This window comes from Leucoraja erinacea, chromosome 9 (assembly GCF_028641065.1).
Source record: "Leucoraja erinacea ecotype New England chromosome 9, Leri_hhj_1, whole genome shotgun sequence".
In the NCBI taxonomy this organism is placed as follows: Eukaryota; Metazoa; Chordata; class Chondrichthyes; order Rajiformes; family Rajidae; genus Leucoraja; species Leucoraja erinaceus.
The window spans coordinates 61,940,695-61,961,553 of record NC_073385.1 but is presented as its reverse complement, the minus strand read 5'-3'; the positions used below and the strand labels follow the sequence as shown (position 1 = coordinate 61,961,553).

The 20,859-nt window shown below is 50.2% G+C and overlaps 1 protein-coding gene across 1 annotated transcript in view; it reads right to left on the bottom strand.

Moving 5' to 3' along the window:
- plekhh1 (pleckstrin homology domain containing, family H (with MyTH4 domain) member 1) overlaps positions 1 to 19,885 on the bottom strand; it is a 123,491-nt gene extending 103,606 nt beyond the window's left edge. The window contains exons 1-2 of the mRNA XM_055640978.1: positions 19,733 to 19,885; positions 6,538 to 6,723 (exon numbers count right to left, since the gene is read on the bottom strand). Of these exons, the coding sequence (XP_055496953.1) occupies positions 6,538 to 6,663 (126 nt within the window). The 5' untranslated portion in view covers positions 6,664 to 6,723; positions 19,733 to 19,885. The remainder of the gene's footprint in view (positions 1 to 6,537; positions 6,724 to 19,732) is intronic.
- Between the last annotated feature and the right edge of the window lie 974 nt (positions 19,886 to 20,859).

Here is a 20,859-nt window from a genome sequence, read left to right as displayed (position 1 = left end):
CACGAGGAACAACACCTCATATTTTGCATGGATATCTTACAATCTAATGAGTGTTGGATTCTCTCATTTTATGTAATAGCTCCCCACTAGCCCCCCTCCCTCGTCTCCACCCGCCCCCCCCACCCATCCCTGGGTGCGCCCACATTCCTCCCACCACTCCCGATACCCTGCTCCTCTCCTCTCCTTTATACACTCATCTTCCATCTCCACATCCCACATTTCCCGTTTATTCCCCTTGTCCTATTCCACCAACACTCCTCCCACTGGCTTTACATTTCACTCCTTTTCTTTCCTTATCTGACACCCTTTTGTTTCATTTCCAGACGTCCTTCTACAGTTGTACAGGGCCCTAGTGAAACCACACCTGGAGCATTGTGAGCAGTTTTGGTCTCCAAATTTGAGGACAACTTGCTATTGAGGGAGGGCAGCGTAGGTTCACGGTCATTTAGAACGGAGATGAGGAAAACCTTTTTCACACAGAGAGTTGTGAATCTGTGGAATTCTCTGCCTCAGAAGGCAGTGGAGGCCAATTCTCTGGATGCTTTCAAGAGGGAGCTAGATAGAGCTCTTAAAATAGTGGAGTCAGGGGCTATGGTGAGAAGGCAGGAACTGGGTACAGATTGTAGATGATCAGCCAATGATGGTGCTGGCTCGAAGGGCCAAATGGTCTACTCCTGCACCTACTGTCTATTTTCATCTCTAGCCTTTGTCACTTACGCCATCCTCCATCTACCCATCCCCCCCCCTCCCCCTCGCCGTCATTTGTACCCACCCATCACTTGCTAGGTTTTGCCCGATCCCCCCTCCTCCTTTCCAGCTTCACTGTCCCCACATCAATCTGAAGAAGGGACCAGGCCTGAAATATCGCTCGTACATTTCCCTCCACAGACCAGCGGCGTTCCTTCAGCACATCTAATTTTTAATTAGTGAAACAAAGGGTCTCGATCCGAAACGTCACCTGTTCCTTCGCTCCATAGATGCTGCCTCACCCGCTGAGTTTCTCCAGCATTTTTATCTACCTTTGTCATCAGTGAAATTTGCAGCTCGGATGCTAGTTGAAGGCAAATGAACAGAGTTTGGCTTCACTGTGTAGGAAGGAACTGCAGCTTCTGGTTTAAAGCAAAGATAGACACAAAAAGCTGGAGTAACTCAGTGGGACAGAGTCTGAAAAAGGGTCTCAACCCAAAACGTCACCTATTCCTTTTCTCCAGAGATGTTATCTGACCCGCTGACTTACTCCAGCATTTTGTGTCTATCTTAAGTGTAAACCAGCACCTGCAGTTTCTTCCTTCACATTAAATCCCCTGTTGTCTATCTTGAGCTTAGACTCCCATTGTCTGCAGTAGAACCACAGCCAGACAGTTAGCGCCCTGCCTGCCAGACCAAACCCGAGCACTGAAGTGGTATCACAGCTCCAATGTATGTTGAAACAATACCACCATTTATCAGCACTTTTAATGTGTATAACATCTTAAATATGCCCCTGCAGCAACAGTATCAAAGAAAATCTGACACTCACCATACGTGGTCAGGTGACAAAACGCTTGATGAATGAGACAGATTTCAAGGAGCGTCTTAAGAGGATGAGAAGGTTGTGGAAAGAATGAGACAACCGGGGGCCGAGTGAGCTGGAGGCATGTCCGCTGGGGGTGGAAGGAAAGGGTTGCAGAAACCCCAGGGAGTACAAGGCTTGGGAGGTTATAGGTTGGGGAGAGACGGAGGGATTAAACCTAGAACAGTCCAGCATTTGAAGGGGCCCTTCGGCCCACAGTGTTTGTGCCAGACACGATGCCAAGAAAAAACGATCTCCTCTCTCAGCACATGATCCACAGCCCTCTATTCCCTGCACTTCCACGTGTCTATCTAAAAGCCTCTTAAACGCCACTGTTGTATCTGCCTCCACAACCACCACCATACGTTCCAGTCCTGTGTAAAAAACCTTGCCCTGTGCAGATGTTAGGCTCATTGGCCTGAAGTTCCCAGGCTTCTCTCCGCAGCCCTTCTTGAATAGAGACAGAGCATTTGCCACTAGAGGACTTCCGTTTAGGACTGAGATGAGGAAAATCCTTTTCACCCAGAGAGTTGTGAATCTGTGGAATTCTCTGCCACAGAAGGCAGTGGAGGCCAATTCGCTGGATGGTTTCAAGAGAGAGTTAGATATAGCTGTTAGGGCTAACGGAATCAAGGGATATGGGGAAAAAGCAGGAAGGGATACTGATTTTGGATGATCAACCATGATCATATTGAATAGCGATGCTGCCTCGAAGGGCCGAATGGCCTCCTCCTGCACCTATTTTCTCCCTCCTATGTCTAAGTTGTAAGAATCTCGCATTTATGCTCCGTGCCCCTCAGCACACTCCAAAAGAGTATGTGTTATAACGCAGGCAACTTGGGTACACAGCGAAAACCTTCAAAAGCCTTGCCTTACAATCTGATCTATCCCACATCTGACGTGGCCATGCTCAACAGGACACAATGGAGGGAGATTAGCATTGCACTGAACGAGCTGCGTCTGATCTGGTATCCAAACCTTGCGTGCTCATTAAACCGTGCAAGTGCAGAATGTGTAGACTCAAAGAGGGGGGGGGGGAGCTGCAGGATTTAGATCGACAAACTCCGTTATGCATTGACATCTCTGTTGGCTCTCCATTGTCAAGTGAGCCACATTTGAAAGCAGATTCCACCCACCCCCCCCCCACTATTTTTTCAGGACCATGCCTGGGAATCGACATGAAGCAGCAGGGCAAAGCAGGGAGATTATATCCGGACTCCAGCCCGGGTTACTTGATGCCCAGCCAAGGGAAAAGTTGGGATGACTGTTGTGCCAGTCTCCTACACTGGCGTCTAATGCTTCAGCGAGCAGAGAATTATCCTTTAGAAGAAACTACAAAGGGCAGTGATGAAAAAGGGTCCGTTGCCACACTAGCAATGAGCCTGCTCTAGCACCGGAGACCAGATCTGGTGGAGCACTAGTTGCAATGTGAAACCACTCCCTTAATAACCCCCTCGTCACCACCTTTGTTCCCTCCCCAAGCCTCCCTTGGCCAGTTCTGCTCTTTCTAATTATAGAATTGGACTGCTGGTATCAATCAGGAGCTGGTGATTATAAACTGGGTTAAAAGGAAAGGAACGGTGACTTCAGGCCCTGCTTGAGTGTGCAAGGGGTTGGGGACGTCCCACTGGGGGAGCTTATCGACGGCCAACTCACTATGTGCACTCCGGACCAGCAGCAGACACGCTCACATCACACACAGATGTGGGAAAGGACTTGTGTACCTGGTACCTCCCACAATCTGGAGAAGCCCTGGGGATCTGCACAGCGATTGAACCACTTCTCAACTTGGGCTTGTATTGCAAAGAGGTGCATAAGTGATGGGATTATGCACAATTAGGCCATTCGGCCCATCAAGACTACTCCACCATTCAATCATGGCTGATCTATCTCTCCCACCTAACCCCATTCTCCTGCCGTCTCCCCATAAACCCGGACACCCGTACTAATCAAGAATCTATCTATCTTTGCCTTAAAAATGATCCATTGACTTGGCCTCCACAGCCTTCTGTGGCAATGAATTCCACAGATTCACCACCCTCTGACTAAAGACATTTCTCCTCATCTCCTTTCAAAAGGACGCCCTTTAATTCTGAGGCGATGACCTCTGGTTCTAGACTCTCCCACTAGAGGAAACATCCTCTCCACATCCACTCTATCCAAGCCTTTCACTATTTGGTAAGTTTCAGTGATGTTCCCCCTTATCCTTCTAAACTCCAACGAGTACAGGTCCAGTGCCGACAAATGCACATCATATTTTAACCCAATCATTCCTGGGATCATTCTCGTAAACCTCCTCTGGACCCTCTCCAGAGCCAGCACATTCTTCCTCCGATATGACGCCCAAAATGGCTCACAATCCTACAAATGCGGTCTGACCAGCGTTATAAAGCCTCGGCATTACATCTCTGTTTTTGTATTGTGGTCCTCTTGAAATAAATGCTAGCATTGCATTCACCTTCCTTACTACTGATTCAACTTGCCAATTAACTAATTGGGAATCCTGCACCAGCACTCCCAAGTCCCTTTGCACCTCCGATTTCTGAATTCTCTCCCCATTTAGACCAAAATGCATGTCTCCAAACTTTTCTACGCTGTATTCCATCTGCCATTTCACCTTTAGAAAGGACAACTGGAGACAGGAATTGCTCATTCAGCTGGCCACATGGGACCTTTTTCATGTTGATTCAATTTGCAATGAAAGTGCAGTTCAAATGAACCCCTTTAGGAGGGGGTCTCAAACATCTGTGGTTCCTCCCTCCACTGTGCACAACATCCCAACTCTTCATAGCTGGTCCTCCATTATCCCTGGGTCTAAATCCTAGAACTGTGCAAGGTCCTTCACCATGTCAAGGAAAACTCTCACCATGTTCCCCCAAGGTCAACAGAGATAAATCCCGACTTTGGCCACATCCTGACTGTTTTTTATCCCGGGAGTGCGTCCCAAAGGCACTGATCCACAGCTGACAGCTGGCCACCATGGATGAACGAGCTCTATGGTATTGTACACCATACACATGGCTGTTAAAGAGGACAGGTGCCCGAGGTCTGGAACAAAACCTCACCTTACGCACACAGAGCCAGTTCACCCCGACCTCTGACACACACACTTTTAACAAGACAAAGTTAAAATGTAACATGATCAGGCGCTGTAACATCCAACCACACTACTGAGCCATCAGCCTGACTTTCAGCTGAACTGTAAGGGACATCCACATTAATATGGTGGGTTGACATAGAGAGTAAGATCTGCAGCCATGCTGAGCCGTCCAGACCCACAAACTCCGAACTTGCTGCCTTACAGCGCTAACAGTGCCGGGTTCGATTCCCAACTACGGGTGCTGTCTGTACGGAGTTCGCACGTTCTCCCCATAACCTGCGTGGGTTTTCACCGAGATCTTCCTCCCACAAACTCCAAAGACGTACAGGTTTATCGGTAAATTGGCTTGGTAAATGTAAAAATTGTCCCTCGTGTGTGGAGGACATTATTAGTATGCGGGGATCGGCTGGTCGGCACGGACCCAATGGGCCGAAGGGCCTGTTTGTGCGCTGTATCTCTAAACTAAAAACTAAAACTATAGCCTGCCCATCATGTTGGAGCTGGTAAAAGTCAAACGTTTTAGGTCACTTCTATTTCATTCTACATCACCTAGTGGAGTTAGTTCTGTCCCACAGAGGTGCAGGAACTTGGCGCCAAGTTCACTTCTCTGAACTTCATTCATTTAGATTCAACTATTGTAACGCTCTCCAACTGACCCTCTCATTCAGAACCCGCCAAGCGGCAACTTGCCCCGTACTTTATGTCACATTTTGCGACTGGAACATTGGAAACAGGAGACTGCCGTTCAGAGCTGGCATGCTCTCAATTACGCCACAGCTGCTCTCAACCTTAACCCCAGTTAGAAACACAGAAAATAGGTGCAACAGAAGGCCATTCAGTCCTCCGAGCCAGCACCATGGCTGATCATTCCATATCATCCAAAATCAGTACCCCTTTCCTGCTTACTCCCCATATCCCTTGATTCCGTTAACCCTAAGAGCTATATCTAACCCTCTCTTGAAAACATCCAGTGAATTGGCCTCCACTGCCTTCTGTGGCAGAGAATTCCACAGATTCACAACTGTCTGCGTGAAAAAGGTTTTTCCTCATCTCAGTCCTAAGTGGCTTACCCCTTATTCTTAAACTGTGACCCCTGGTTCTGGACTCTCCCAACATTGGGAACATTTGTTCTGCATCTAGCCTGTCCAATCCCTGAAGAATGTTATATGTTTCTATAAGAACCCTCTCATCCTTCTGAATTCCAGTGACTATAAGCCCACTCTAAATTTGAGTGAATATAAACCTGCCTTTCACCCATACGTTTACCAACAAGGATTAGCGCATCTCGCCACGTGGTTGTGACTGTCACTGCTGCCCTTGGCCTTGAGATGAGGATTTCCAGCACACTCCGGTTTGAGAAGATGTTCCCCAATTTTCCTCTTGAAAAGTTTTGCCCTAATTCCAGGAGGATGATCCTGATCCTGATCCTACCCACACCCTGCCACAGAGCGATCCCAGTGCTCCACCTTTCTAAACCCGATTCTCCTCAACGAAGCAACTGGACTGACTCGGGGTTAAGTTATGTTTATATATTGCTGGAAAATTAAGAAGCACTGGCCTGCCTCCATCAAGCAGATCAATTCCCCGCTGCCTCAGAATTAGGGACGCACATTTATGACAGAGATGAGGCAGGATTTTTCTCCCAAAGGCTGAATATCTTTGAAAGTCTTTTGTTTAAAAGCTGGTGGAGAAAGATTTTGACTTATCGACAGATATGGCCAGTTTTCCTGTCAAAGTAAGGGGGTTTAAGGTCACCACGAGTAGATGGAACCATGGAGATGAGGTTACAATCAAATCAGCCACAATCTTTTTGAATGGAGGGGAACAGGGCTCGAGGGGCCGAGTGGCGTCCTCCGGCTCTTAATGCCACGAGCTTCCCGCTCACCTTCTCAGCCAGTAGCTCGCGGATCTTGCACGCCTGCAGCCGGAACCTGTAGAGCTGGGACTCCAGCACCACACACCGCTTCTGCCAATCCGAGCCGCCATTGCCGTTCTCTGCCACCAGTGCCATGGTAAGCGTCCGTCACCTGCCTAAAAAAGGCCGAGTTGTCCTCCAAGCGGTCCTCCGAGTCTGCAAACACAGAAGCGTTACCAGATTAAGCAGGGAACAGCAGGGGAGAGGTCATTCAGATGTTCCCAATGTTGGGGGAGTCCAGAACCAGGGGTTCACAGTGTAAGAATAAGGGGTAGGCCATTTAGGACTGAGATGAGGAGAAACATTTTCATCCAGAGAGTTGTGAATCTGTGGAATTCTCTGCCACAGAAGGCAGTGGAGGCCAATTCACTGGATGTTTTCAAGAGAGAGTTAGATATAGCTCTTAGGGCTAACGGAATCAAGGGATATGGGGAGAAAGCAGGAACGGGACACTGATTTTGGATGATCAGCCATGATCATATTGCTGGCTCGAAGGGCTGAATGGCCTACCCCAGCATCTATTTTCTATGTTTCCAAGGGGCAGAGGCACAGGGAGAAGGCTCGATTATCTTGGCCAAAGTAAGGCCACACAAAAAATATAAACACAGCGGGAGTTTGCCTTTCCAAAGCATAAAGACTTGCATTTCCCCATCAACCCCACCAGCACACAACACTGTCCTCAAAGTGCTTTGACAGCAATGAAAAGCATTGGGCAGTGTTGCAATACCAGGCGACACAGCAAGCAACTGGAACATAGCAAAGTCCCAATTAAGAACAAGGTCACGTTTATTGATTAGTACAGGTATCAGTGATTATGGGGAGAAGGCAGGAGAATGGGGTTAGGAGGGAGAGGTAGATCAGCCATGGCAGAGTAGACTTGATGGGCCGAATGGCCTAGTTCTGCTATTCCTTATGACCTTACGTTAAGCAAGGTGTGTTTCTGAAGACATTGATTGAGGGCTAAACACAGGGCAGGGGCAAAAACCAACATGCTGGAGAAACATCTTGTGAGGGAGGGGAGAGAGAAAAAGAATTGGTGACATTTTGGATTGAGACCTTTAGTACCGAGGGTCCATTACAGGAAAGGCCTTAAAATCGAGGAGATGGTCCAAGGGCCTTTTAGACCCTCAGGCTCCATCAGCCACCGCAGGCTGATGGAGCCCGTGTGGCACATACCAATTGAAAATCTAAGGCAATGCAGAATTCTCTCATGTTTAGTCTGGAGAGTGAAGATGGATCACATGCCAAAACTTCATTAGTAAACCCTCCCCCCCCCCCCCACACACACACACGCACGACACCACCAATCTCCTTTGCTTACATCCATTCCCAGCCAAAGGCAATATGGCGACAACTCGTAAATGTTCGTGTCGTGGAGTAGAAACTGGAGGGAGAAGGTGGGGACGAGGGAACTTCCCAACTTGGGCGTCTTTGGGATGCCACTGGAAACTGGAGCACCCGGGCTGAGAAGATGAGGGGGGAGCTCTTGCCATCAAGAGCGGGAGGAGGCAATTGCAAGGCAGTTCTATCTCTCGACACCACCGTCTCTATCTCTCGTTTCCCTTTAGTCTGGAGAGTGAAGCTGGTTCACAGGCCCAAAACTCCATAAGCTGGACTTAACCCTCCATCCCCTTCCCCTTCCCCCCCTCCCCCTCCCCCCCAAAAACCTCCTTCACTCCCACCCATTCTCAGCTTCAAAGTCAAAATGGCGCCAACTAGCAAATGGTTGCCCCTTGCCCCTTGGCGGCACCGTGTGAACTGATCTCCGGGAGAAAGGGGCTCTTGGGGAAACTAAGAGTTTAGCCGCAAGACGTTGTCAAACAGACCGATGGAATGGGACAGAACTTTCCACACACTGGCCGGGAACGCAAGGCCCAGACTTACCCAACCGTTTTCCACCTATTGTCCCACCATCAATGCTCACAAACCATGTTAATTGGAATAATCAGCACACAAAGGGCCAAGTGTCTTTCTGCATGACCGGCACATTAAGACGAGGCTCATTGATCAAACGCCGGCCGCTGAACACAGGGGGAGAGTCAGGGGAGCCGCTCGAAGGCCGAGAGGCTGCAGCAACTGACCCCTGGCCGGCTGAGGCAAACCGATCTCCAGGGACAACATGGCTGGTGTCTCCTGGACTAATTAACTATCCCCTGTTGTTTGACTGGCACAAGATTCCTGACTGAGAATTGTCCAGTTGGAATCATCCCTCACTCACGTCTGTCCAGTCACCTCCTCAAATTGTGCACCATTCTTTGTCCAGTAATGACCATTCCACTGGCTGGTCACCAAACCCAGGAATTCAATGTAATTCCAGCCTACGCCACACCCCGGGTCTCCCTGCATCCGCAGTCCCCGCGACCCCTTGCCCGAGAGCAACACGGAGGCGCAGCGAGCAGAGCCACTGCCCAAGGGCGCCAGAGACCCGGATTTAATTCCGATCTTGGGCACAGTCTGTGTGGAGTTTGCATGTTCATCCTGCGGCTGAATGGGTTTCCTGTGCTTGATCCAGCATCCTCCCTCATCTCAAAGACATGTGGGTTGAGAGGTTAATTGGCCGCTGAAAATTGCTCTTGTTGTGTAGTGGAGGAGAATCAGGCAACTGAATCATCCCACCACAACCAGAGAACAGTGCTGAACTACTATCTACCTCTTTGGTGACCCTCGGACTATCCTTGATTGAACTTTACTGGCTTTACCTTACACCAACCGTTATCATGCAACTGTACACTGTAAATGGATCGAGTGTAATCATGTATTGTCTTTCTGCTTGTAATGTTTGTGACCACGTAAGGCCCTGTTGTGACTAGCACAAGCAAAAGGAGAACACGTCCGACATCTTGTAAGTATGATTTATTCTGCCCCACCCAGGGACACTTCTCCAAAGTCACCTGCTCTCGATCACGAGGCAAAGCCCTTTATATTAAAGGGGCACAGGCATTTACATATACATCACACTGCTGACTGGTTAGCACACAACAAAAAGCTTTTCACTGTACCTCGGTTGATGGAAAACGCATGTGTAGAGACAGAAGAGGAGTTTGTCAGCTGCATGGAGGACAGAGATGTGTGGTGCATCCGACACCGTGCCCGTCGTAAACCGGCCCCACTGCGTCGCTAATGTTTTCAACGATGATGAATGAATCGGTACATGTGACAGGGAGAATGTGGGGAAAAGGGCACTTCCCAGCGTTGGCGTCTTTTGGATGCCAGACAGGAGTCTGAAGAAGGGTTTTGGCCAAAAACGTTGCCTATTTCCTTCGCTCCATAGATGCTGCCGCACCCGCTGAGTTTCTCCAGCATTTTTGTCTAAGTCCTTGATTAGAACGGGTGTCAAGGGTTATGGGGAGAAGGCAGGAAAATGGGATTAGGAGTCAGAGATCAGCCATGATTGAATGGCGGAGTGGACTCGACGGGCCGAATGGCCTAATTCTACTCCTGTAAACTTGTGAAACAAACTGGAAAAGGGGGAGTTCGAAAAGAGGGAAAAGTAAAGAAGACGGGAAGAAAGCACGGATGAGACGCAGAGATACGAGTATCTCATGTGCAGACACAGGCAGTAAAACAGTGCTAGAGCCACAGGTATAGAAAAAGAACAAAGACGTAAATATTGACAAAGATGGGAAACAACTGGGAAGTCAATGTGCTGTTTAGTTCCTTTCCATTAATAACAGACAACATGTACAGTAACAGGAAGAAATCCAAGATTAAGCCGACATTGAATCTCTGCACACCTTGCACTCTTGCTAATCAGCAGTAGTCAAAGCAGTCTGACAAAATCTACATTCCGGCATACAAACTAGTCTTCACTGATTGTAAGGCCATGTTCCAAAGCCCAACCAGTGGGACCCACGCACTCACAGACAGTTGCCTTTGATGATGCGGCAGCGCTGTGACAATTTGTCAGCATGGATTATGTCCTCGGGCCTCCAGACTCAGAACTGAACCCCCGACCCTTCCGGCTTGGAGGAGCCGTTGACCTCACTGTCACTGCAGGTTTGCTACCTCTCGAGCAGACAAGGTCCCGTGAGCTCAGATCAGCCATGCGCACATCAGACAAAACGTGTGGGAAGGAACTGCAGATGCTGGTTTATACCGAAGATGGTTCACAAGTTCTTGGGAGTAGAATTAGGCCATTCGGCCCATCAAGTCTACTCCGCCATTCAATCATGGCTGATCTCTCCCTCCTAATCCCATTTTCCTGCCTTCTTCCCATAACCCTCGACACCCGTTCTGATCAAGAATTTGTCCACCTCTGCCATAAAAATTTCCACTGACTTGGTCTCCACAGCCCTCTGTGGCAATAAGTTCCACAGATTAACTACCCTCTGATTAAAGAAGTTCCTCCTCACCTCCTTTCTAAACGAGCGCCCTTTAATTCTGAGACTATGACCTCTGGTCTTAGACTCTCCCACCAGTGGAAACATCCTTTCATTATTCTGTAAGTTTCAATGAGGTCCCCCCTATAGTCACAAAACCTAGCAGGTCAGGTAGCATCTCTGAAGAAAAATAGGTGAAGCTTCGGGTCCAAACCCTACTTCAGACTGAAAATAGGGGTGGCGGGATAGGAATAAACCGGAGGCAGGATCAAGCCGGACCAACTCAGGGCCAGCACCAGATGACCTCAGGAAGGGTGGAGCTCATTATGGTCCATTGTTGGCTGGGGAAGGTGTGATAACAAGAGGATGCGAACAGTGGAACTGGTAGAATGACTAGAGTGGGGGAGAGGTGAGAGGGAATGCAGGAGTTACATGGAATTAGAGAAATCATCGTTCTGAAGAAAGGTCTCAACCAGAAACGTCACCCATTCCTTCTCTCCAGAGATGCTGCCTGTCCCGCTGAGTTACTCCAGCATTTTGTGTCTACCTTCGGTTGAAACCAGCATCTGCAGTTCCTTCCTACACAATCGCTCATGCCGCTGGGTTGTAAGCTGCCCAAGCGCAATAGCACATCAGAGCCTTCCTTGCATCACTGCGCATGGATAGAGGGGGGGGGGATGTCACACTTAATGGGGTCGCAAGCAGGGTCTCAGCGCTGCCCCAGGAATCCCAAGTCCTGCTACCAGACCACTGCAGGACAGTAAAACTACTGATAATCTGGAACACCCAAGACATCTGGTGGTACCAGATTATTGGATGTCAACACCAAAAAACACCTGCAAGTCATGTCTTAAAAATATATATTACAGAGAATGAAGAATAGAATGTAGACGAGGAAGAATTTTAGCCAGGGAGTGGTGAATCTGTGGAATTCATTGCCACAGACTGCAGTGGAGGCAAAATCAAGTCATTGGGTATTTTTAAAGCGGAGATTGATAATTAGTGACTAGTAAGGGTGTAAGAGATTACAGTTAGAAGACAGGGGAATTGAGTTTGATTAATGTCGCACCAACAACGAACACCAAGTCCGCGCCCTACCCGGCCCCACTGCTTCTCTCAGGTGGAGACAGACATTGCCACTACCCCACTTTCTGGAACGAAGGGGAATTCTGCCGCTTCCAGACAAACAACCGATCTCTCAACAATGGGCAGTGGCTCGGGTTTGTGGGATTTCAGCAGCTTTCAGCCCTGGCCTTGGGGAGAGAGCTGCCCACGGAAAGATCCTGCTGCTTGTGTGGGTGAACACAGACGGCCCCAGCACCGTTGCCAGCTGAAGGATTGTGAGCAACAGCAAAGCCACAAGGACCAAAGGCTGGCTTATAATTAACTCCGCAAATGTTTCGCACAGGGCCGGCGTGGACACATGGGATCACATCAGCTTTGTATTTTTAGAAAGCACGGTATTTTGAGAGATAAACCACACTCAGGAAAAAAAAGTGTTTGTTGGGCCAGAGGGATGTCAGGCAGACGTTATGACTTGGTGCATGACTCCGTTTGTGGCGTCATTGTTCCAGTCTAACTGTAGGAATACAGTCAAAACACCCAGGAGATGAAGGGGGGGATAACTGCTTCAGTCAACGTCCTCGTGTCTAGGTTTAATGGTGGAAACTTGCAGTCCAACTCCTCCAGTATAAGAGAAGGTGCCTTAAGGGCCTGTCCCACTTACGCAAGTTTTTCGGAGACTTGTCGGCACCCGTCATAGTCGCAGCAGGTCTCTGAAAATGTTCAACATGTTGAAAATCCAGCGGCGACCAGAAAAAGGTACGACTCTTTGGGCGACTACTCACACCATACATGCCTCACCCCGCGACACGGTATGTGGGACAGGCCCTTTACACTCACTTTCATTCGCAGTTGCCTTCTTTTGGAATCCTTTGCCACAGAAGGCTGTGGAGGCAAAGCCAGTGGATATTTTTAAGGCAGAGATAGATAGATTCTTGATTAGTACGGGTGTCAGAGGTTAGGGGTTGGGAGGGAGGGACATATCAGTCATGATTGAATAGTGGAGTAGATGGGCCGAATGGCCTAATTCTACTCCTAACCCCTATTGCGGGATCTTCCTATACACGGATGGGCTGCCGACCGTTTGCATGGCGGCAGTGCGCATAAACGCACAAGTCAGGAGTAGCACTGGGCCACTCGGCCCATCAAGCCCGCCCTACTGTTCAGTAAGATCATGGTTGATCTGACTGTAACCTCAACTCTGCCTTCCTGTTCACCCCCACTAACCTCTCAACACCCCACACTCATCATGAACCTCTCTATTTCTGCCTTGAAAATATTGAAAGACACCGCTTCCGTGATCCATTGGGGGATGGAAAGACATAGCCTTGAGAGAAAACGCCATCTGAAATAGACAAAAAACACAAAGTGCTGGACTGCCTCCGTGCATCAGGGAGCATCTCTGGAGAGAAGGAACGGGTGACATTTCGTGTCTCGACCCTGAAACGTTACCCATTCCTTCTATCCAGAGATGCTGCCTGTCCCGCTAGGTTATTCCAGCCTTTTGTGCCTATCTCCCGTGGATACAAACTTGTCCTGACCAACTTTTCCCAAGTCGCCCAATCCCATACCCAAACTTCTGATGCACTTCACTGGCCTCAGAGAACCTAGCAATGACCTGTTCAAGAAATGCAAAAGAGAGAGAGAGGAGAGAGAAAGCGGAGAGAGAGAAGAGAGAGAGAAGAGAAAGAGAAAAGGGAAAGAGGGGGAGAGGGGAGAGGGGGAGAGGGGGAGAGGGGGGGGGAAAGGGAAAGAGGGGGGGAGAGGGGGGAAAGGGGGGAGGGGGGGGGGGGAAAGAGGGGGGAGGAGAGGGGGAGAAAGGGAGGGGAGAGGAGAAAGGGGGAGAGGGGGAGAGGGGGGAGAGGGGGGAGAGGGGGAGGGGGGAGAGGGGGAGAGGGGGAGAGGGGGGGAGAGGGGGGGGGGGGGAGAAAGGGGGGGGGGAGAGAAGGAGGGGAGGTGGGGGAGGGAGAATGAAGGAGAGAGGGAGAGAGGGGGGAGGGAGGATGAGGAGGGAGAAAGGGAGGGGGGGAGGGGGGGGAGAGGGGGAGGAGGGAGAGGGGGGGAGAGAGGGGGAGAGCTGGCAGTCCACCATCTTGATTCAATGGTATCACATGGAAGCCCATATGACGATGACTACCACCTGTGAAATGTCCAACTGCGGCATTTGCCCTCTCAGCTGCAGGGGACAGACCCAATGGCCAGTAGTGGGAAAAGGTAGGAAGGGACACCCTAGTCGAGATAGACCGAGGGTTGGATCTTAGACTATCCCACTCAAGCAGTAGACAGCAGGGCCCCTGTTAGCGGACACTAATCAAGCTAGACACAAAAAGGCTGCAGTAACTCAGCGGGTCAGGCAGCATCTTTTCACCAGAGGTGCTGCCTGACCCACTGAGTTACTCCAGCTTTTTGTATCTCTCTTTGGTTTAAATCAGCATCTGCAGTTCCTTACTGCACTGAACTAATCAAGCGCTGCACTGGAAAAAAAAATTACAATCCAGAAAATAATTTGCAGATTTGGCCGTGGCATTCACTTTGCGATACTTCTCTCCACTGCTGGTTCTTATAAGGACCAGATGGCAGGTAGCTCTCGATGGTATAATCCAACTCCGCAGCCTCTGAGCTGAGTAAGAGTAGAACACACATTGCAGAGGGGTGTGGTGGTAAAGTGCAGCAATGGGGAGAGCAGGGTGACCATATCCAACAGGGGTAGGAGCAAGGGTATTTCACGGCCGACAAATCATTCCAGTGGCCATCTGAATATTCTGACAGCACAGAATCATCTCTGTGCCCCACAGCGAGGCCCTTAGTCTCACCACAGGGAGAGCACCGGGGCTCACCAACTGACTAAGGTGCTCTACTGTGACAAGCAAGACAACAAATACTATTCAGCCAAAGGGGCATCCCTGAAAATGGAAGAAATGAAAAGGTGCTAAATATCTGAAATTAAAGCAAAAAAAAAAATGTCGGAAACCACTGAGGCACGGCAGCATTTGTGGAGAGAGAAGCAGTCAACATTAGAGGTCCATGACACTTTGGGATACCCAAAATGATATTGGCCACTTTTCTAGACGATGTCTGACCCTTTTGAGCGTTTCCAGAATTTTCTGGCTTTTGTTTCAAGGTTGTTCTTTCTTGCAAACTTGCTGGTGGAGGCTAGAGACAGTAGGTGGAGATCATCGCCGACCTGCTGCCTACCCTCTTCTCCCCAGTGCTACCCATGGAGTTCCATCTCTCCCCTGTCCAGACGTTACTGAAGCTGGCCCCAGGATAATGGCCGAGCCACCTCCTCACAGACTGGGAATCTCGCCGACATTTAGTGCGGTGCTTAAAACAACTTTTGTATAAAGATAAATTCTATTAAGGATAAATATTATTACACAGATGTCAGCAGTAACAGTCATCAGCTCAGATCGTTGTCAAATCAGTTTCCATTTCAGGGGTACCTCTAAAGAATAAAGATGTCAGGAGAAACTCAGCGGGTGCGGCAGCATCTACGGAGCGAAGGAAATAGGCAACATTTCGGGCCGAAACGTTGCCTATTTCCTTCGCTCCATAGATGCTGCCGCACCCGCTGAGTTTCTCAAGCACTTTTGTCTACCTTCGATATTCCAGCATCTGCAGTTCCTTCTTAAAAATAAAGATGTCAGAGTGTGTTCTCGAGCCAATAATGTACTTGGTTGTGATGTAGAAAAACGTTCTACATAGTGACATTCAGTTCAGTTTAGTTTAGAGATACAGTGCGGAAACAGGCCCTGTGGCCCACCGAGTCCCCAGCGACCAGCTATCCCGCACATTAACACTATCCTACACAGACTAGGGACAATTTCACATTTACACCAGGCCAATTAACCTACAAACCTGCACGTCTTTGGAGTGTGGGTGGAAACCGAAGATCTCGGAGAAAACCGACACAGTCACAGGGAGAACGTACAAACTCCGTACAGACGGGAGGATCGAACCTGGGACTCTGGCGCTGCAAGGCAGCAACTCTACCGCTGCGCCACTGTGCCGCCCGAGCCGCGACAAACGGGAGCGTGATAACAATGAGGTGATAAACCTTGGTGGTATTGATCAGAGGATACATATTAGCTGGTGCACCAGGACAGTCCTCCTGCTAAAAAAATGAAATAAAGACAACAAATGACGTGGAGAGAGAAGTAATTAACATTTCAGGTCACAGACCATCTGTCAGCCCTGAAATGGTAACTCATTTTCACTTCCCTCAGGTGGCACCCAACATTGATGAGCGTTTCCAACACTTTCTGTTTTTTTGCTTCAAAGTTCCTTATTTCAAATCTTCATGTTATTGTCATGGGATCTTTAACTTCCACTTTGGAGAGCAGGCACTAACACACTTGGTTTAATGTCCCAGTAATCCTCCTGTTAACTTCACTGACCAAAGATCCTGTGAAGCCCTTGGATTGCACTTGGCTGTGTTATTGTTAAAGGCACCTGCAACTAACCGATGACTGGCATCATAAGCTCATGAGGGATAGGATTAGAATTAGGCCATTCGGCCCATCAAGTCTACTCCGCCGTTCAATCACGGCTGATCTATCTCTCCCTCCTGACTCCATTCTCCTGCCTTCTCCCCATAACCTCTGACACCCGAACTAATCAAAAGATGTATCTATCTCTGCCTTAAAAATGTCCACTGACTAGACCTCTACAGCCTTCTGTGGCAAAGAATTCCACAGATTCACCACCCTCTGACTAAAGAAGGTTATGCACAAGGTGCGTTCGGTTTGGTCGGCAGTGAGCCGCAAGGCACCGCAACATGACAGGTACTAACAAGTATAATTCCCTGATTATGGGACAATGGGTTTTGCCAATGGCAACCATCCTCCATGTCGAGTTTAGTTTAGTTTGGAGATGCAGCGTGGAAACGGCCCATTGGCCCACCTGGTCCGTGCCAGCCAGCCATCCCCGCACATCAACACTACTCTACACACACCAGGGACAATTTACAATTGACCTACAAACCTGTACGTTTTTTGAGTGTCGGAGGAAACCGGAGCACCCGGTGAAAACCCACACGGTGAGTGTGTACAAACCCCGTACGGTCAGCACTCGTAGTCGGGATCGAACCCGGGTCTCTGGCGCTGTAAGGCAGCAACCGCTTTGGCGTGCCCTAATCTTTCAGTGAAGTCACTGCTCCTCGTCTCAATACACCCATAAGGTTTTTAGTCGCACAGTTATCTTTCAGCTGTGGTTGTTTTGGACTCTGTACTTTGGTTTGCCTGTTGCTTCCCACAAACCATAAGTAACATTGGCTCATCTGCCTTGTGACCACATCACAACACACCACATCATTGTCATTGCTTCGCTGTACAGTGCTGCGTGTACAGCGACACGTGAGCTGGATGAACACAAGCTTTTCATATCTGCTCAACTTATGGCGAGAGTCAAGGCTGAACAAAAAAAAAAAATCTGACTTGGAATGAACTGCAGAGCCCAGCACTTTACTGAAGGGATGAGTATCATTTGCGAAAAGATGCCAATTTTAGTCATGGCCATTGAGTCATGCAGATTCCTATTAATGTTTTTCCTCTTCACCTGAAACTTTTGTCCTCGATTCACCTACTCTGGGCAAGAGACTCTGTGCATCTACAATTTTGAGCGAGTTCAGAGTCTATATTTATTTAAATACTTTCAAACAGTGCTGTGAAATTTACTGGGTAAACAAAAATCTCTTTGGCAAAAGTTCTGTAGCAAGCGGAGGTGGGAGAGGGAAGAGTTAACGGGCAGCAGTGGGGGGGGGTGGGGGGGGGGGGTGCAGACAGAGGGTGATGTGATACCAGGGTGTACCAAACACAATGTTAAATAGCTTAGATAAGATAAACGTGCTGGAAAGAAAGGCAGGCCAGGGGTCAGAGGTAACAGTGGAAAGTAAATCTAAGTCAGTTATGTGTCAGGAAAAGACAGAGACACAGACGTGGAGGGGTCAGTGGGTGCAAAGTGGGGAGAGCCGTGCCTGGCAGGGATGCATGGATTGGGAGTTGTTGACAATCTGGGAGTGAGAGGAAGCTGGAGAGAGTTAGTGTATGGGCTGGGCTAGCTGGCAGTTCATATATAACACATATAAAAATAGGTGCCGGAGTAGGCCATTTGGCCCTTCGAACCAGCACCACCATTCAATAAGATCATGGCTGATCATCTAAAATCAGTACCCGTTCCTGCTTTGTCCCCCATATCCCTATCCATGTACCTGTCTGTTTCTTAAATATTGGTGTAATCCCAGCTTATCATCTCTGGCATCTTGTTCCATACACAAACCACTTGTGTGGAAAAGTTCAGGGGAGGGGAGGGGGGGAAGCCGAGCCTGAGGTCAGGGGTCAGGGCACAAGGAAGGGGCGTGGGGGAGGTTTCAGATACCTTCTGACTTTTGTAGTTGGCAGGGCAGTACTCTGCTTATCACCAACTTGGGCAATTTTACATTTATACCAAGCCAATTAACCTATAAACCTGTACGTCTTTGGAGTGTGGGAGGAAACCGAAGATCTCTGAGAAAACCCACACAGATCATGGGGAGATGAGGAGAACATACAAACTCCGTACAGACAGCACCCGTGTTCGGGATCAAACCCAGGTCTCTGGCGCTGCATTTTGCTGTAACTCTACCGCTGTGTCACCGTGACTGCCTGGAGGAATGACGAAAATCCAGAGACGGGGAAACCTGGGCTGGGGAGCCGTGGGTCAGGATACTAAAACGGATGGGAAGGAAGGCCTCAGTAGGGGGTTGGTGTTGGGGGAAGTCAGAGCACCAGAGGGGTAAGTGATGTGTGGGACGGAACTGCAGTTGCTGGTTTACACCGAAGATAGACACAAAATGCTGGAGTAACTCGGCTGGACAGGCAGCATCTCTGGAGAGAAGGGATGGGTGACGTTTCGGGTCGAGACCCTTCTTCAGGCGCTTACAGGGGTGGGTGGTTTTGGTGTAGGAGGCGCAGGGTGGATGGAGTCTCAGAGGGGGCAGTGGGTCAGAGGGCAAGGTGCAGGGGAGAGAGCCCAGGGGGCTGAGAATCAGGTCTGGGGACAGGGGCAGGAGCTGAAGGGTTGGGATAGTAGGAAGATGGCAGGAGAGCTGGAGGGGGTTGAAGGAAAGAGTATGAGCGAGAGGGAGAGATGCAGGTGAGATTCAATGTCAGAGGGGGTGCTTTATAGGAGTGAGTGAGAAGAGGGGGGGGGGGCTGAGTGAGGGGGGAGAGGGTTACCGGGATGAGAGTGAGAGGGGGGTTTTACAGGGATGAGAGCCAGGGGAGGGGTTCCTGGGCAGAGTTCGTTTGTGGGGCTCTGGGCTAGGAGAGAGCAGGCTGTGCGCGGGCTGAATGGCATTTAGACCAAATCAGTTAGCTGCGAACTGTGCAGAGGAAGAGACAAGACAGTCTTTCATCCGACCCCCTCATTCATCCCAGAACCTGTCCCACACAAACTCTGCTGAAGCTGCAAATGCTGAAGCAGCAGCTTATTTCTCTGCCCAGCCTTGCAGTTCACTGAGCCCCTCTACAGTATGCAGGCTGCTGGGGCAGAGATTAAAAGGCAGCTGCTTCCCCAACCAAAGAACCACCCTGTGTGTGTGTGTGTGTGTTGCTTTGAAAGACCCGCCGGTGGTGGGGGGGAAGCAGGTAGCTGGAGGAAGGGGAGACAGAGAGGGGAAAGTAGCAGGGGGAAGGGGCAAGGAGCAGAGGGAGTGAGGTTGCTGGCCAGGAGAGGGGGCAACACTAAATGGGGGTAGCGCAGGGTAGGTAGGCGGGCGGCAGGTAGTCGGGAGACGGCGCTCTCACCTGGTGCTCTCTGCTCCCCGGTTGTTCCCCAGCGCAGAGGGAGAGGGAGAGTTACGGTCAGCGGGATCCCGGCTCCATGGCGCTGCCGGAGCGGCTCCCGTGTCAATGCCGGGCAATGCCGGAGTCCGGAGCTGCCGGCCCGGCCCACTCTCCTCCCCCTGTCTCCTCCCCCTCCTTCCCTCTCTCCCGTCTCCCTGTGCCCTCCCCCTCTTCCGTCTCTCCCTCGCTTGCTGTTTCCTCTCCCCCTCTCTCCCTCCTCCCCCCGCTCTGCTCTATCTCCTCCTAATCTCTTCTCTCTCCTTCTCTCCCCCTCCCCGCCCTCTCTATCTCCTCCCCTCCCTCTCTATCTCCTCCCCTCCCTCTCTATCTCCTCCCCTCCCTCTCTATCTCCTCCCCTCCCTCTCCTCTCCCTCTCTTCTCCCCTCTCTATCTCCTCCCCTCACCTCTCTCCCCTCCCTCTCCCCTCTCACCTCCCCCTCCCCTCTCTATCTCCTCCCCTCCCTCTCTACCCCCTCCCCTCCCTCTCTATCTCCTCCCCCTCTATCTCCACCCCTCCTTCTCTCCTCCCCTCCCTCTTCCTCCATCAGCCCCATTGACCCGTCCACTTTACCTGCTGTCACACCTTATCTTCACCTGCCGTCCATCCCAATGTCTACCTGCCCCGGCTTCCAATCTCCGCCTGCCCTGACCCCAATCTTCATCACCTGCCCCACTACAATCCTTAGCTGCCCCCAACCCTTATCCCCGTGTCCTGACCCCAATCTCCACCTGCCTCCCCAGTCAAAGGGACCCCTGTCCCACCCCCAATCTCCACCTGCCCCCAAATATCTACTGGCCCCCTTATAGAACCTCTACCTGCACCCCCAGCCCCAATGTCCAGCGGCTCCCATTTCCAATCACTAAGCTGCCCCTAACCCTTGTCCCCACATCCTGACCCAAATCTCCATCTGCTCTTCACCCTAATATCTACCAGCCCCCCAGTCAAATACCCACCTGCAGCCCCAGTCCCAGTCTCCACCAGTCCCCATTTCCAATCTACAGCTGGCCCCAACCACAATCCCCATATCCACCTGCCCTAACCCCACTACTATCCACCCCCCCCCCCCCCCCCCCCAACTCGATTGTCT